We start from the raw sequence: 16,757 nt of genomic DNA, 5'->3' as shown, positions 1-16,757 counted from the left end.
GATATTCCCAAATGATTTGTACTATCAGCCAATGATATGTACATTCAGGTATTTTTCTACTTTCCTCCCTTATTCATCTTATTTACATTTTTTTTATTTGAATGTACATGAGGTTAAACTTTAACAGAGGAAGGATTTCCATGAATGAATGCTACAAATATAATCATAGGGGGGGGACATAGAAAAGGGACCCCAGGCCATTGATCAGTTCTCTTGTTTGATTAAAAATCATACAATATTATTATTTTACTTAATTTGATCTGGATTATTGTCACCAGAAAACAAAATTTGCATAAAATCATCTACAATGTACATGTAAGCAAGTAAATTAAGAGGCTTTTATAGGAGGAAATTATAATTTGATTAACAAATTTTTTTTTTTTTTTTTTTTTTTTTTTTTTGACTTATGATTTATGATTTTCATACAGATCGAGCATACTGATCTTATGATTTTCATTACAGATCGAGCATACTGATCTTAAACAAATAGGAGTAATGCCGAAAATTTGTTAAACAAATTATAATTTCCTCCTATAAAAGCCTCTTAATTTACTATCTATTGTCCACGGCGGACGGCATTTGAATAGTAATGAGTCAGAAAGAAGAGGATCGAGGGTATTTGAATTCCAGTTCATCGTGGCTTAGCCGTGAACCAGAATAGCCTGGTGGTTGAGTCGCTGCCCGGAAAGCAGTAGATGGCAGGTTCGAATCCCACTGGTTCCAATTTTTTCTGACTTATGATTTATGATTTTCATACAGATCGAGCATACTGATCTTATGATTTTCATTACAGATCGAGCATACTGATCTTAAACAAATAGGAGTAATGCCGAAAATTTGTTAAACAAATTATAATTTCCTCCTATAAAAGCCTCTTAATTTACTATCTATTGTCCACGGCGGACGGCATTTGAATAGTAATGAGTCAGAAAGAAGAGGATCGAGGGTATTTGAATTCCAGTTCATCGTGGCTTAGCCGTGAACCAGAATAGCCTGGTGGTTGAGTCGCTGCCCGGAAAGCAGTAGATGGCAGGTTCGAATCCCACTGGTTCCAATTTTTTCTGACTTATGATTTATGATTTTCATACAGATCGAGCATACTGATCTTATGATTTTCATTACAGATCGAGCATACTGATCTTAAACAAATAGGAGTAATGCCGAAAATTTGTTAAACAAATTATAATTTCCTCCTATAAAAGCCTCTTAATTTACTATCTATTGTCCACGGCGGACGGCATTTGAATAGTAATGAGTCAGAAAGAAGAGGATCGAGGGTATTTGAATTCCAGTTCATCGTGGCTTAGCCGTGAACCAGAATAGCCTGGTGGTTGAGTCGCTGCCCGGAAAGCAGTAGATGGCAGGTTCGAATCCCACTGGTTCCAATTTTTTCTGACTTATGATTTATGATTTTCATACAGATCGAGCATACTGATCTTATGATTTTCATTACAGATCGAGCATACTGATCTTAAACAAATAGGAGTAATGCCGAAAATTTGTTAAACAAATTATAATGTACATGTAAGCAACTAATTTCAGAAAAAAACTTACATACATGTAGAGCAGTAGTTACCCAGCCAATGAAGAAATCAGAGTTTAATACATAAATGTAGACAATCATTCAATTTTGGTTTGGGATGAAGAGAAAGTGGTGCTTCTTAAAACCATTACCACAGACAGACCAATCCAATTTCTGATTCAAATAATTTTAAAAAAATAAATTTAAATATTCTTGGATAACTCCAACCAGGAAAAAAATGACACAGGTGCTCAGGGTTGTTGGCCCCTGAAAAGCTTGAAAGAGCCCAGGGAAATATAAAAGAGCCCCAGAAGATTCTCATTTACTGCAGTTTTTTAAAAGCTTATGTTGCAAATTTAGTCTGAAAAGGAGTGAATAGTAGCTCCTGAAAATGAATTATTTTGGGCCTGATTCAAACCCCCCATAAAGTGCAATCTCTTTATGATAACCTACATGTACATGTACATACAAGGCACACATTTTAGAGCTAACATTGAAAATAAACATTGAATGTGTTAAATACAATAAATATCAACAGGCCTTCACTGTAGGAGTAGGCCTACACTGTCAGAAAAAAAAACTCAGCTACTGGGTTCAGAAGTATCGGGAACCTTCACAGAGCTTAACAGGAGATTCTCACAGATCTAGTAAATCAAGGATTCCCTTCTCCTAATGTCAAGTTCAAGGTCACTGTATGGGGTCATGGGTCAAGCTACTATTTAGATGAGAGGCCAGGTGTTCTCCATTTCACTCAGCCAGGCAGATCTTTGAATGGAGATCACTATGTGTGTTCAGACGATGGGGGGGGGGGGCATACTAACAGACTGTGGTAAGGGACAAGGCTACACAAACATGCATGGGGAGGTGTCATTTTTTGATGACATTCCCCCCCAAAAAAAAAATTAAATAAATAATGATAATAATAAATAAATGAATACATGTAGGCCTAAATAAATAAATTATAAAAATGATTATAATAATAACAAAACGATAATAATGAGTGAACAAATACATATTAAAATAAATAAATGAAAATAACATGAAAAATAAAAAAGAATGACCTACATAAATAAATAAAAATGATAAACAACAAATAAAAAAACAATCATTAGTCAACTATTCTATAACTTCCTAATAAAATCTGAAAACTTTTTTCAATATAATATTAAATTCATAGAAAATGTAAATGTATGGGTTACATGTAGGCCTAATATTAACTTGGAAATTTTGCTCACTGACTATATGTACATGTATGTTAATGATTTGAAATTAAAACCTGAATTTTACATTTTTGCAAGTATCTCACAATCAAAGTTCTAGTTGCACATTGTCTCTATCCTCCTTGGTACTTAATAAGCAGTTGTAAATCTGGATTCAAAGTTCAAATAATTCCTAGAGGGATAACATCGAGGATCAAAACAAGACACTGGGAACCAAAGTGTAGGTGGCCATTCTGGCGATTTCAGCTAAACTAGGTTGTCATGGAAACAATCAAACTGAGTATAAAACAGAAGAAAGGTCCTGGATGTGGGCGGTTGTTGACATTGGAAGCGTTGCCGAGACAGAGCTCAAAGTCATGAATGTGAACTTGGGAAGCCTGGATTTTTAGATCAGATATTAAAAAGGGACATTTGAGTGGAATGAATGTTTAAAAGTGTAATTTTGAAAATTGAATTTCATTGTGTTTTTCTCTTGCATTTTTCTTTACCTATTTTTTTTCATCTTACCTCCCCCCACACATTTTTTTTTCTGAATTCAACACAAATATTTGTTTTTAAGATCTACAATTTTCTGTCCTTTTTTTAACAATCCATCATTTGTGTTTTTATATCTTCATTCTATCTTGCTTTTGATTTGTTATCTTATGTCTATTGAACTTTCACACGTACATGTATGTTGGTCTTATATTCAGACCTATTGTCTACAGTGTTCAGGTTTTCTAACCTTGAGATTAAAGCTCAAAGAGGGTTGATCAAAACAGAATATCAAGATTTAGCAGACGTGGGCTGATGGAGCACTACCCAATGCAAACTATTGGAAGGCAAGGGTTGAGCCTATTCCTTAATGCAAGCCCATTTCGGGGTAAATTCAGACAGTTTTTTTTTTTTTCGTTGAGTAGGTATTCAGGACCCTGTTGCATCATGTGGTAACTACCAGAGCAACATTGCTCATCAGCCAATCAAAATCAATGTCTCCATGACGGTGGTTACCATTGGATGGCAAAGTTGAAGAGCTGCCAACCTGGGGTCCGTTGCAGAAAGAATTGCAATTGATCGCAACTCTAAAAATCATGCGCAACTTGATTTTCAACCAATCAACAGCGCGCATTTGGGGCTCGCGTTTGATTTTTTGACTTGCGTTTAAACGCAACTCTTTCTGCAACAGGCCCCAGAACAAGAATATTTCAGTATTTCTAAAGCTGAAAATCAGTATTTTGGTGAGGAAATCAGTATTTTCAAAGAAATAGCAAAGGACAATACATAAAACTGAAACATTAGAAATCAGTATTTTGCATGAAACCATCAGTATTCTTCTAATTTTTCAGTAATAAATACTGAAAATCAGTACTACTTGGCAGCTGTGAAGTTCCCATAACAGTAAACTTTTCTGTAATGGGGCCCTGATCAGAGAAAAAAATAGCACAATTCTTGCAGCATGACAGCTGACAAAATTGGGTTCAGATAGCATACCTTGCTTTGCAAGGGCAGAAGAAGCAGATGACATCATCTTCTCAACTTCGACTTCGGTGTTGTTATTGTTGCCATGGGGATCTGTGTTTCCAGATTCTTCATTCTTGGAGCTCAATTGATGATGGCATGTACTGTCCTTCCTCCAATTATCGTCTTTGTTCTGTGAATCTGAAGCCGCATTGAATGGGGGTGGTTGAAGTCTGAATGATGTCGGGGTATACTTGAATTGGAGACCAGTTGAGGGCACTTTGTCCAAAAGGGGAGAGTCCATAGAATCCATCAGTTACATGTATAGGAAGACTTCACCACTCCTGCAGCAAAGATAGAGAAAATAACAAAATGAAAATATTAATAAACAAACACATGTAAAAGAATAAAATACACACAAATTGATAATAAAAGTTTGTAGGCCCTATAGTTTATTATTCCTTTTTTAAAGTTATTTGAATGAATTCAGATGAAATTGCAGAGTAAAGTTCCTATTAAGAAATCCATTGATCTTGTGTGGATGGTGTGATCTGGAATCCAAGATTTTTAGAATTAAATTTACATTGAAGTTGTCTTGGTCCACTTTTCAATCCTAGTGTGACTATTTCTGGATACATGGATGAACATAATATACATGTATGTACAAATAGGTAATTCAGACTTAATGGGAAATTGAGTAATTGGAAAGTTAACTAAATTTTGTACAAAGAAGCATCCCCCCCTCGGTATTGAGAAAACGACACATACATGTACATGTATGTACTGTACATGTACAAGTTGGAAATGAATATGGATCGCATACATGGATATACTGCTGAGCATGATCACACGCCCAATAATTACCTCTCCTCACTACATCTGCAATGAATGTAGGCCTACATGTACATGCAATGACTTAAGTACATGTAGGTTGCTTACATGTATGTATCAAAATACACTTCTAATGTAAAAATATATATTTCACTCTATAATTTCAAATCAAAGTGACTCCAAGAAAAACAATCAGATTTGCAGCTGACATTAACAGCATGATTATCATCATACATACATGATGGATACATTACAATAGAATAAACAAAAGTAACCCTTCATCTTGAAGTTTCTAGCTGATCCCTCCAAATCCTAACCTCTTTCACCTATTGACGTACATTCTAACAATGACATTCACTGTTTCTACATGCTACATTCCCAGTCTTTAAGACATTTAATATCAGTTCTTCTGGGACAAGAGACAGATCAGATTTATTTACGCTCAGGGAATGAATCAACCAGAGAAGATAATTTCTATAGAGGGGTGGGCCCATGGCCATGTTCATGTATATGTTTAGAAATTTGTGTCTTCATGTAGGCCTACATGTACATGTATGTTACATGTAATATGTGATTCTTTGCGTATGACACATCTTTTTTATGCTAAAAGAAATCATATGATTAAATGTAAACATGATATTCAACATATAAAGTAGTTTGTACAAGTAAATTCTTTAATAGTTTGAGAGATACAGTCTATACATTGTACATGAACACCATGCATTCGTTCACAATCACACACAAAATAAATCTTTAGGTGTATTCATTCTTTCCAATTTATTCAACAGGCACAGTATGAGTAACTTTTATGAACACAAAAGAATTTTCATAACAGACCTTATTACATGGGAAACCTCAAGCATTTGCAATCACCATTTTCATACAGGGGAACCCCTGGTGTGGGTACCTTGGGAAAAATTTTCCTCCCAAGAAAATGGGTCATCGATCAGCAGTTGAAGGGAGTGTTTCCATTAGACCAAATTAAGTTTCCAAACAGTAATTAGGGCTTATATTTTTTGTTGTGCTATTTGAATTTTCAAGATTTTTGCTGATAGTGATATGCCCCTTTGAAAAAAAGACTTTTCCTTAAAATGTATTGACATTAATGCTCCGACATTCAATTGTAGCCTATTACCGTACATTTAAAGATTGTTATGCTTTTCCTATTAGAAATTTCTTTTAAAAAAGGCTCCGTCCCTCACCCCCCCCCCCCACAAAAAAATACACAAGACATTTTGAATTTTTACATTACTGAATCAAATTGATAATTGAGTAAATACATGTAGTAGATAAAGAGAATTAAATCTTTTTTCAATCTAATGATATCCATTTAATAATTAAAAGCAAATGTATACAAAAATCGGAAGGGCCCCATAAAAGCCTTATGATCACATAAGAAGTTACAATTCAAGTCATCTTTCACAAGATTCAGACTAGATCATCATGCTCTAACACTGTTTCTACTTTGCAGCACATCTACTTTGCATTGATGGTGAATAGAAAAGAAGGTACTACATGTAAATCATGTACTGTACATGTAGGCTAGCCTACAAATAGAATTTATGTCTGTCTTGTATTCATTTAAAAAGGTGAAGATATGATATCATCATTATCATTATTAATATCTTATAAAGGGTATCCTCATCAGAGATGCACACTGTTCTCCCAGAGGGCCCTGATACTGTAGAGAATACCAAATCTACCAGTACATGTATACGAAAAGAATAAAGTTTGGCGAATTGCGTCTTTAAACTTGGATCATTAGATCAATAATTTCATTTTTTGTATCTTACACCAGCAGGCCTTAAATTTCAATATTTTTAATTCAGGGTGCAACTGTGCAAGGTACATGTAATTTTTCCTTTTAAGGGCACATTAAGAGAGCAAAAAAAGAGGGAAAAATTGAAAAAGCACAAAAATCTACAAGGTCACAAAAGGGGCAACAATGCTATTCAACAGGGCATCCATGACTATGGCCTTCAATGACCTTGGCTTGATATAAGCCCATGAATGCAGCTTTTTTATTGCATAAATGAAGGTAGACAAGGATGTCTTTGGATTGAGAGGAAGCACATTTCAAATATTTTTTAAAAAACTTCATAAGAGGGAAACTGCCGATGCTTATAGTTGCAACTGCTAAAAGGCTATCCTAAAGGATAAAGTGTAAGTGTAGTGTCTACAAAGTCTGCCTAACATATATAGGCCTATGTATAGTATTCCAAAAAAAAGAAATATTTCTACCAGACTACATATAGGCCCTATATAGGCCTATATGTAGTTTGCGATACACATTGAAGTGTACATGTACTCTATCAAAGGGCTTATGTCGAAAGGGTGGGTGCTGTCGCGTTAGGGTGCGTCAACGCGAACGCGAAGATTCGTCCAAAGCCCCCCCGGTTTGGCCGAAAGGGTGCGTTGGTAGCGCCACGTCGCGTCGCGTTCACTGGAACGCGCCCTTTCGTCCAAAGCCCCCCCCCCGGTTTGGACGAAAGGGTGTGTTTAATAATAATGAATAAATACAAATATTTATAAAAAAGCTGAATATAAGGTATTTCGTCAAACATTGCCAATTTGCACGTAAAATAGTGGATTTTCAATCATTTAAAGCATTGACAATTTGAGGAAAAGAAAGAAAAGTTCAACTAAGAATAATAATGTTAATAATAATAATAATTAAGATAATAATAATAATGATAATAATAATAATGATAATAACATCAGATACCCACCCTTGCAAGAAGCCACTTGGCGCCAATTTTTCACTCCAAATTCATTTCCATAAATTCACTCTTTGGGGTGAAAATTATTATTATTATCATTATTATAAGTATTATTATTACTATTGTTATTATTTTTATTATTATAAGTATTATTATCATTATTATTATACAAACAACACGCACATATTATTATTATTATTATACACACAACACGCACACATACACAACAGATACATCTCACAAAATATACTGAGGCAGGGTCTCAAGTGTAAAATATAGTAAGGTAGGGTCTGAAGAGTTAAACGTTGTGAATGCTGACCCGACATCAATTTTGGCCTTGCCCTTCCAGGACACATCTGCTGTAAGTTTTATAATTTGGGGGACACCTAATATCTCCAGGTATACGAATGTTTTCCTTTGTAATAAATACACACCTGCAAAGTATAAAATTGAAGGTAAGTTACTTTTTTTTTATTTGAAAGAACCTTGAAATCAGTCATAATTTTTACATGTATCAATTTTACACCATAAAACATTTCCACCGAAAAATCCTCATGCAGCATGCCGTCATTGTTTTTTTTTACCTTAAAAAGAATGTTTGTGCCATATGATGATTTATGTTCCAATGCAAATTTCACATATCACTCGTCTTTTTTGTTTGTTCAGCTTTCTTATAAATATTTGTATTTATTTATTCATTATTATTAAACACACCCTTTCGGCCAAACCGGGGGGGCTTTGGACGAATCTTCGCGTTCGCGTTGACGCACCCTAACGCGACAGCACCCACCCTTTTGAAATGTACTCTATCAAAGTGCTAATATCAAACAATACTTGATTTCACAGTCCACCACTTCACTCTTCCTCATGGAAATTTTCAGAAATTTCAATACAATGTTCTATACAATTTGGTAAGAATGGGCTAATGGAAACAAGCAGCATCTTGGGGTCAAAGGATTTGATATTCTCTTCTGGAGCAAGAAGCAGCACTGTTGGGGGTCTTGGCTGAGAACAATATTCCCTTTGACCTTTTGTTTGGGAGGCTTGGTACAACAGTTTTCCGATCTTACAACTACAAACCATTTCAAAGGCGTACTATAAAAAAGAAAGGATAAAACTAAAAGTGGTCATGGAAAGTTTTGCATCAAAATGTTAAAGGTAAAGTCCACTGCAAAAATAAAAAAGTTGATTTGAATACAGGGTACACAAAATAAAACTCGAATGACACTGAATATTTCAAGAGATTGAGTGTAAAAAATTGACATCAATACACGCATACTCATTTGCCTATTAAAAAATGAATACCTGTGGTGGAATGCAAATCAGGGAAACAATATCTTCACTCAGAAATTATATCCATTTTCCTCTTGATGTAAAACTTGCTTTGGTTCCTATAATGGAATATACATTGTACATGTAACAAATACATCATCACTATTTGGTAAAGAACTGGAGATCCTCTCCATCATCAAATACAAAAAGTAGAAAATACACTGTAAATGGTATCAAGAGTTGTTCTATACAGATCAGGTGGTACCGTACAGTACTATTGTTTTGTTGAATTAATTCACTGAACTCTTATCTTGTGGTTATGTGGTGTATCAAGTGGTTAGAACATTTGGACTCATGATTGAAAAGGTTGTGAGTTCAAATCCCAGCTCTGACATTATCTCCTCTTTAACCAAAAAAGGCCGGAGATTAATTTCTGTCATCTATAACGGTCTTAACGGTCAGCCACTATTAATTTAAGACAAATTAAACCTAGATCTATGAAAATGCTTCATACTGTATGTAATTGCTATACCACCTAGGCTTTGATGCAGGGCAAGTCCAAGAATTCGCGCGCGTTACGTATGGGACATTTCAGAGGCTTCAATGACCTGAAAAATAATGTTGATTGACTTTGATTAGATTGAATACCCTCATGATGGTAGACATCTAGGAGAAGAATAATCATGGAAAAAATGGTGGCATATGACCTCGACCTTGACCTTTTAGAGAGAAAAGATGGACCGTTACGTATGGGACGCAGAAAAAAGACAATTTTTAAACAATTTTTACAAGTTGAGAATTCTCTGAAAGTATTTCATTTGACAACTTGTAACTCAGTGTGATAGAAGTCACAATACTCTAGTATATCTAAGGCAAGTTTCATGTCATAAGCCAAATCCCTCTAATTACAGACTGTAATTAAACAAATTAATGACATGTTACGTATGGGACAGTTACGTATGGGACATTTGTCTCCATAGAGAATGTACACAATTTCCCCCATAATTAAAATAATTGAAATAATTTAAAATATGGAAATAACAAAAGAGTTTCTGTCTTTTAAAATGTTCTATTGAGACATATTTGATATGACTGAAAAGGAAATTAGCCATTTCCACATTTTTTTTCCTTGTTTTTCATGGTTTCATGGATTTCTTATGTATTTCTATTGTTTTTTATTTTATTCATATTTTTCCATTTTCACAATTTTTTCGCTTCAATTGTTTTCATTAATCAGTATTCATAACAAATCAGTCTTTAAAAACTAAAGAAAAGGTAAATAATCACTTTTTAGAGCACTCTTGAAATTTGTTTTTCTCCATTCACTTTGTACACAAATCTCCCCATTGACATTGTGTGTAAATGTCAATGTCAAATGTAAATTGTACGTAACATGTTGTCCCATACGTAACAATTTTTTAATTAACTTTTAATTAAAAAGTAAACTATATTTTTGAAACTTTTTTGGGTATAACATTTTCATACTTTATAAATTAGAACTTCCCAGAGATGCAACAATACAAGTATTGTATTATGAGAAATAACTTAAAAAAACATCCTCAAAATGTTACGTATGGGACATTCCGTCCTTGGACAAGACCTAATTTGCATAATTAATTAGATGACATCACTTCTTTTCCCCAAAAAGTAATAAGATGTTAGGGGGTCCATGTCCCACCTATGACTAAATCTCACAAGTTTTGTTTTTATTTTCTATAAGTTTTTATAATTGTCCCATACGTAACACCCATTTTACCAATTATGCAAATTAGGTGCCCCAAATTAGCATAAATATGCATATTATCAAATTTTTCTTAATGAAATTTTAAAATTCAACATTTGGGCTTTCTTACCCAACCAAAGATAACTTCTTAAATTAAAGATGAAATTTTGCCTTCTAGGGTGACCTTTTCTTGGACTTGCCCTGCAGCAGAAAGTTTTGCAGAGTTCCAACAAGAGTAACCTCAACAAAAACATACAAGTAGATAATAGTGAATTGAACAATTGACTGACCGATCAACCAAACGAATGAACAAACTAACGAATGAATGAAAAGAGCCTGGAATAGAAATCCCGGCACAGCACTTTATGCCCTACAGCAAGGCATTTTGTCTTGAATCAAATATATGTGCTGTATGTTAATTTAAAAAAAAATATATTCATCATAATTTAGATGCATATACTGTGTATTCAATGCGGCTTGAGATTTTTTTGTCACACAAACCATGGGGTGGCATTTTCCTCCATCGATACGCAAAAATCTCAGTCTCATGAATACTTCACTGTGGTAGCCTGCACTCATATTGGTAAAAACAATATTAAAAAGACAGAATTATTTAACTCAAAATTATTTGGCTCGCTTTGCATAGTCAACAAGTAAAGACCAGCCACAAGGGTCTCGTCTCAGCCAGAGGCTACATGTACCCAAGCGTAAATATTCATATCTGAATTATACGTGCCTTAAAACCCAAGATAACAACAACAACAACAGCATAATGAACATCCTGCTCAGTATGCAAATGAACGAGTAAACATCCAGGTAAGTGCAAAGTACATCCATGTAAGTGTATAACGTTCAGATGTAGGAAATCACTGGTCTGATAATTATTAAGAACAAAAACATTGTGTGCGCTTTGACTTAATACATTAACTACATGTATTCCTGCCATTAAGCCATTTTCAATCTACAATTTAGAATTGGAGCTCTTTGGACAGACTAGATCAGATGTCAATATTTTCTCTTTTCACAGAAAATGATGGGTGGACCTATTTCAACATGATCTACTGGCCATCAGAGGAGATGGTTTGAAAAAAAATAGTCTATGGTTTGCAAAGTGATGCTGGAATGAGACTATTTTCCTGAGGGATGCAGCCCCGAAGGAAAATGGTCCCATTCGTTTTACTGAAGAACCATAGTTTGGAATAACTTCCTGATGTCCCCTCCAATAAATTAGAAAAAAATACTTCTCCAAAACCCCCTTCTTTCATTCTTTTTCTTTTTTCCCTTCTTAATTCTGGTTAGATCTTGGATTTGAACCTCTCGCTGCAGAACAAGTTATCTCCAGTCTCTCGCCTTACTCACTGAGCTACACTGTAGCTGGAATTGTTGAAAGCCCAGGGTTTCATAATGGTTCAACTGATAAAACTACTACCGTAGTCTACTCTCTTAGAGTATTGGATATTTATTTTTCTGACTAAATAATCCAATGCAAGTGGGAATTACACACATTCAAGATTTTGACTCAATAAAGCCATATTTTGGTATGTATCCGACTTTTCCTTCCTAAATCTGTTAGATATATAGGTTATATAATTCTTGATAAACCTTCTCGGTATATTTTTTTTCAATTTTAGCAGAGAGGACATATAGATTTTTGCTCAGGCCATACGTAGTTTCACCAAACCTTTGATTGGAGACCATACAATGTACTTGGTTTATATCTGTCTTCAAGTGAGAAAATATCAATATCTCATTAATAAAATCTGAACAAGTATTTTATAATTGCGTGATCTCTACGCGATTGCTATAAGCCCTACTCAAAGTCAAACGCCCATCAAGCTGTTTCTGAACTATTTTACGGGTCGGTTACTATTCCTGGCTTGCGACGTCATTCTTGACAGTTGACAGTCATTGGAACTTGTTAGGCAAGGCTCGACATTAGCGGTGGCCCGGGACCACCAAAAATTCATCTCGGTCAACCATTATTGAAAAAATGTTAAGTTTTGGTGGCCCGAATCGGGCAACCAGTAATTTTCAAAGTAGCGCAATTTTTCTCCAGATTTTGCATGTATTTATCAACTTTCTACAGTTCAAATTGCAAGCCAATTCGTCATGCGCCTTTTTGTTAATCTACACACAAATACACACACACAAAGATTGCATAGTCATGACAGTACGTAGGCCTACTACCGCTAGCATACAGTAACTAATATTCAGCAGGCCGCGCCGGCTGTCTGGCTGAGCTTTGCGTGCATGAAACCACTGCAGCTAGCTATTCGCGAGCAGACTATTCAGACTCAGGGAGCTGTGATAAGAAATGTTACTGCTAAGAAATCTTCCCCAGAACTCTGAAAATCTACGTCAAAGTCACATTTTACACCAATGAAATGCCCTTCTACAGTCCGTATTACTGAAACCTGATTATCTGCAAGCATTAAAAGGAGGAATTATGACCTCTCTTTTGACTCAAAAAGACCGATTTCCAAATGCATTAATACACATAAAACACATAGGTGAGTACATCACAGTCCCGTATGTGCATTTGTATGTATGTTGATATTTGGTTTATTTCGAAGCTGTGTCTTCTAGCCAAAAATGAATAGGCAGCTTCTTTCTTTCTTGTTTACAAATGACTTCTTAAACCACTCTTAAGGAAGTAAATACTTTGGGAAGGCATTTCATTGATATGAAATGTGAATTTTTCCATCATTTTGTCAAATATAGGGAAGGAATTTTCTCACCGTTTTTTCCAGATAATTTTTGCCGTTTTCTCATTTTTTTTCTTTCATTTTTTTTACAGTGATTAAACCAGTTATACCCCTTCCCATTGAATATGCCTGATTAAAGAACATGTTTCTACTGAATAATAATAATAATTTTCCCCATTTTTTGATAATTTTGTCTTATTCATTTTTCTTACAAAGTTACATTTTCTTTTGTTTTTTCCGAAATATTTTTTTCCTGTTCTTTGTTTTTTCTTTCATTTTTTCTTTTGTTTTATTTCACTCATTCATTTTTTCAATTTTTTAATTTCTTTTTTCAGTATACTATTCTGAAAATGATTTTTGTTATTTCCCCCTTTTACACATTGTTCTATAAATTCTGCAGCATATTTTTCTGTGATTTTCTCCTGCTATAATATGCTGGAAAAGAGAAAATAAACTGGATTTGGGGCCTGCATAATCTAGGTTTTATGATCAAAAAGGAAGAAAGGAAAAATAATTGTTTTGTAAATCTATCTGAGTTTGCTATATGCACTATTTATTTACTTTACCATTATGAGTGTGTGTCGACACGGAGATTAAAAATGCACAACCTGGGAACAATACAATTCTTTTATTCTCTTTCAATCATTTCATTACAATGATAGAACAATTTATATATTACCACAAAATAAGCAAAGTAAAATAACAGCAAGCACGATTTACATACAAGATGTACAAAGAATAGTGGTACGTGTTAGTGACTGCAGAATATTTCACTTTGTTTTATTCATTTTAAATTAATGTTTTTCTTTATATTTTTCGGGCCACCAAACTTTACTAATGGGCCACCAAAAAAAATTATTTGAAGGTTTTGGTGGCCCGAATGGGCCACCACCAAAAAAAGTTAATGTGGAGCCTTGTGTTAGGCCTATCTTAGTATCTACGCATGATACTGTTTTAATCTTACTTAATTTATAATGTTAGACCAATTAAATTGCCTTTCCAGATGATGATCATGATGAAAACAGTATAATTTAAATGATCCAATTTGGAAAAAAATATATGTATTTACCGGTATAGGTCTTTTCTGTGTCAGTTTCTGGGGCATATTCAGCTCAGCCTCAAGTCCCAAGCGACCTAAACTTTAAAGGACAAGTCCACCCCAACAAAAACTTGATTTGATTATATAAAAGAGAAAAATTCAACAAGCATAACACTGAAAATTTTATCAAAATCGGATGTAAAATAAGAAAGTTATGGCATTTTAAAGTTTCGCTTATTTTCAACAAAATAGTTATATGAACGAGCCAGTTACATCCAAATGAGAGAGTTGATGACATCACTCACTCACTATTTCTTATGTATTTTATGATATGAAATAGGAAATATTTTTATTTTCTCGTCATTGTCATGTGAAATGAAGTTTCATTCCTCCCTGAACACGTGGAATTCAATTATTTTTACATTTTGTGCTTCAGGCAAGGAGGTCCTAATCGTCAAATTTGTAAAAATTGAAATATTGTATAATTCAAACAATAAAAAACAAAAGAAATAGTGAGTGAGTGACATCATCGACTCTCTCATTTGGATGTAACTGGCTCGTTCATATAACCATTTTGTTGAAAATAGCGAAACTTTGAAATGTCATAACTTTCTTATTTTACATCCGATTTTGATGAAATTTTGAAAATTGTGCTTGTCTGATTTTTCTTTATTGATTCAAATCAACATTTTTCTGAGGTGGACTTGACCTTTAAATAATTGACATATAAATATTGTCACTGAACCTGAAATTTAAATTATATTTTCTCAAGGAAGTGCAGGTTGGGTTTCCTTTTTTCTGTATACAACCAGTATAAAACTTTAAAAGACTACTAACAGATACATACCTGCATATGGGTCTGGCTTGACGATGTTCTGACTTCTGACTTCAGTTCAAATTCCTTCTCCAGCTGAACTCGAGGCTGCTGAGGGCTGAAGCTGAAGGCAAAGAGAAGCTTGATCCCCGGCCCTGACGCTGGCGAACCAATTCAAAGGTACCGTAAGTCGAGTTTTCGTCTAGCAGTAGCTGCCGCCATCCACATTTCAAATTCACTCACTCGGATCGGTCGTTTGACGGCAGAATTAGTCAGTGCTGCAGACGAAACTACAGTCCAGAGAAGGTACATTGATGTCTCCAAGTTGTAGTCAAGAAAGTCAATCTTATTCCCAGTCAAAAAGGAGCTCGAACCGCGCATTGTGGTGTCAGTCCATGGAGCACCACACCACACCAGCAGCATCCAGCGCAGCGAGTCTAGTCGGGCATATATATGTGCATATGCAGCGGCTAGGTATATGGGCCAGGGGATCGAAGCATACACCGTACCCCAGCTCGACGGCGCGGGCTTTGCAAGTACATGCGATTGCGACTTTGCTTGTGCAATGCGCATGCTCAGTTCAATTAGACCCCCAACATGCTAAACACAGAACAAGTACTAGTACTGGAAGATCGGAGCATCGACATCGATGGGAGGTGTTAAAAACTATAAATGCGGAAAAAACAAAATATAATGCCACACCCATTACTAAGTATTGTTAGGGTCCCATAAAATATGTCAGAAATGAATTGCATGAAATATCCAGTATAAAAATAAAAATATGCTTGGTCACCTCATCTTTCCCCCTTCCCCTTAAACATGTTAAATAATTTATTGCAGCATAGAGCTATAGCTCCATGATTGCAGGCAATTAAAAGAAAAAGAAAAAAAAAGCATAAAGCAAAAAGAGGATGGGAGAAACAAGACGAAGGAAGATACGAGGAGGAAGAAATTAAGGTGAATGAAATAACGGGAGAAGAATACACTGTTGCCCTTAACCTTTATGTTATTGTGCGGGCAATCTTTTGCTTCAATTTCTTGATTTTTTTTTGTCACTGCCGTTTCTTAGGGACTCTGGCTATATCTTGGATGTATCCCAAACTGTTCCCGGGGAGTGAAAAATATATATTTTGTTCATTTTTTGTCAACCCCCACAATGCGATTTTTTTTTTGCCCCCAGTGTACTTTTTTATTATTCTTGACGTTAAATCAAGGTTTAAGGTCGCAGGCGGGTCTTATATATTTGTCTAGGGTAGGGGAAAGGTTGATCGGTGAATATTTAAATATTTCCCACGTACCCCCATGCATGGTCAAGAGAGAGGAAACAACCATGTATCCTTAATTATCCTCCTTTCCCCCCAAAAAAATAGTTTCAGTCTTACTATAACAAGCTTTTAGTCTATAGGACCCTTTTTAATTGTGATTTTATGTTTGACTGAGATTCTACAATATTGGGAATATTTTGATGTTTGGG

General features: G+C 34.9%; 1 protein-coding gene across 3 annotated transcripts in view; it reads right to left on the bottom strand.

The window, feature by feature from the left end:
• The window catches only part of LOC121411808 (zinc finger protein GLIS2-like), a 29,387-nt gene extending 13,689 nt beyond the window's left edge, over positions 1-15,698 (bottom strand). For all 3 annotated transcript variants that reach the window (XR_005969545.1, XM_041604679.1, XM_041604690.1), the window contains exons 1-2: positions 15,317-15,698; positions 4,213-4,523 (exon numbers count right to left, since the gene is read on the bottom strand). Coding sequence is in view for 2 of the 3 variants with exons in the window: in XM_041604679.1 (XP_041460613.1) it covers positions 4,213-4,492 (280 nt within the window). In the remaining variant the exon portion in view is untranslated. The remainder of the gene's footprint in view (positions 1-4,212; positions 4,524-15,316) is intronic.
• Between the last annotated feature and the right edge of the window lie 1,059 nt (positions 15,699-16,757).

Source organism: Lytechinus variegatus, chromosome 1, assembly GCF_018143015.1.
Source record: "Lytechinus variegatus isolate NC3 chromosome 1, Lvar_3.0, whole genome shotgun sequence".
Classification (NCBI taxonomy): Eukaryota; Metazoa; Echinodermata; class Echinoidea; order Temnopleuroida; family Toxopneustidae; genus Lytechinus; species Lytechinus variegatus.
The sequence above is the reverse complement of the archived record's forward strand: the minus strand, read 5'-3'. Positions and strand labels throughout refer to the sequence as shown.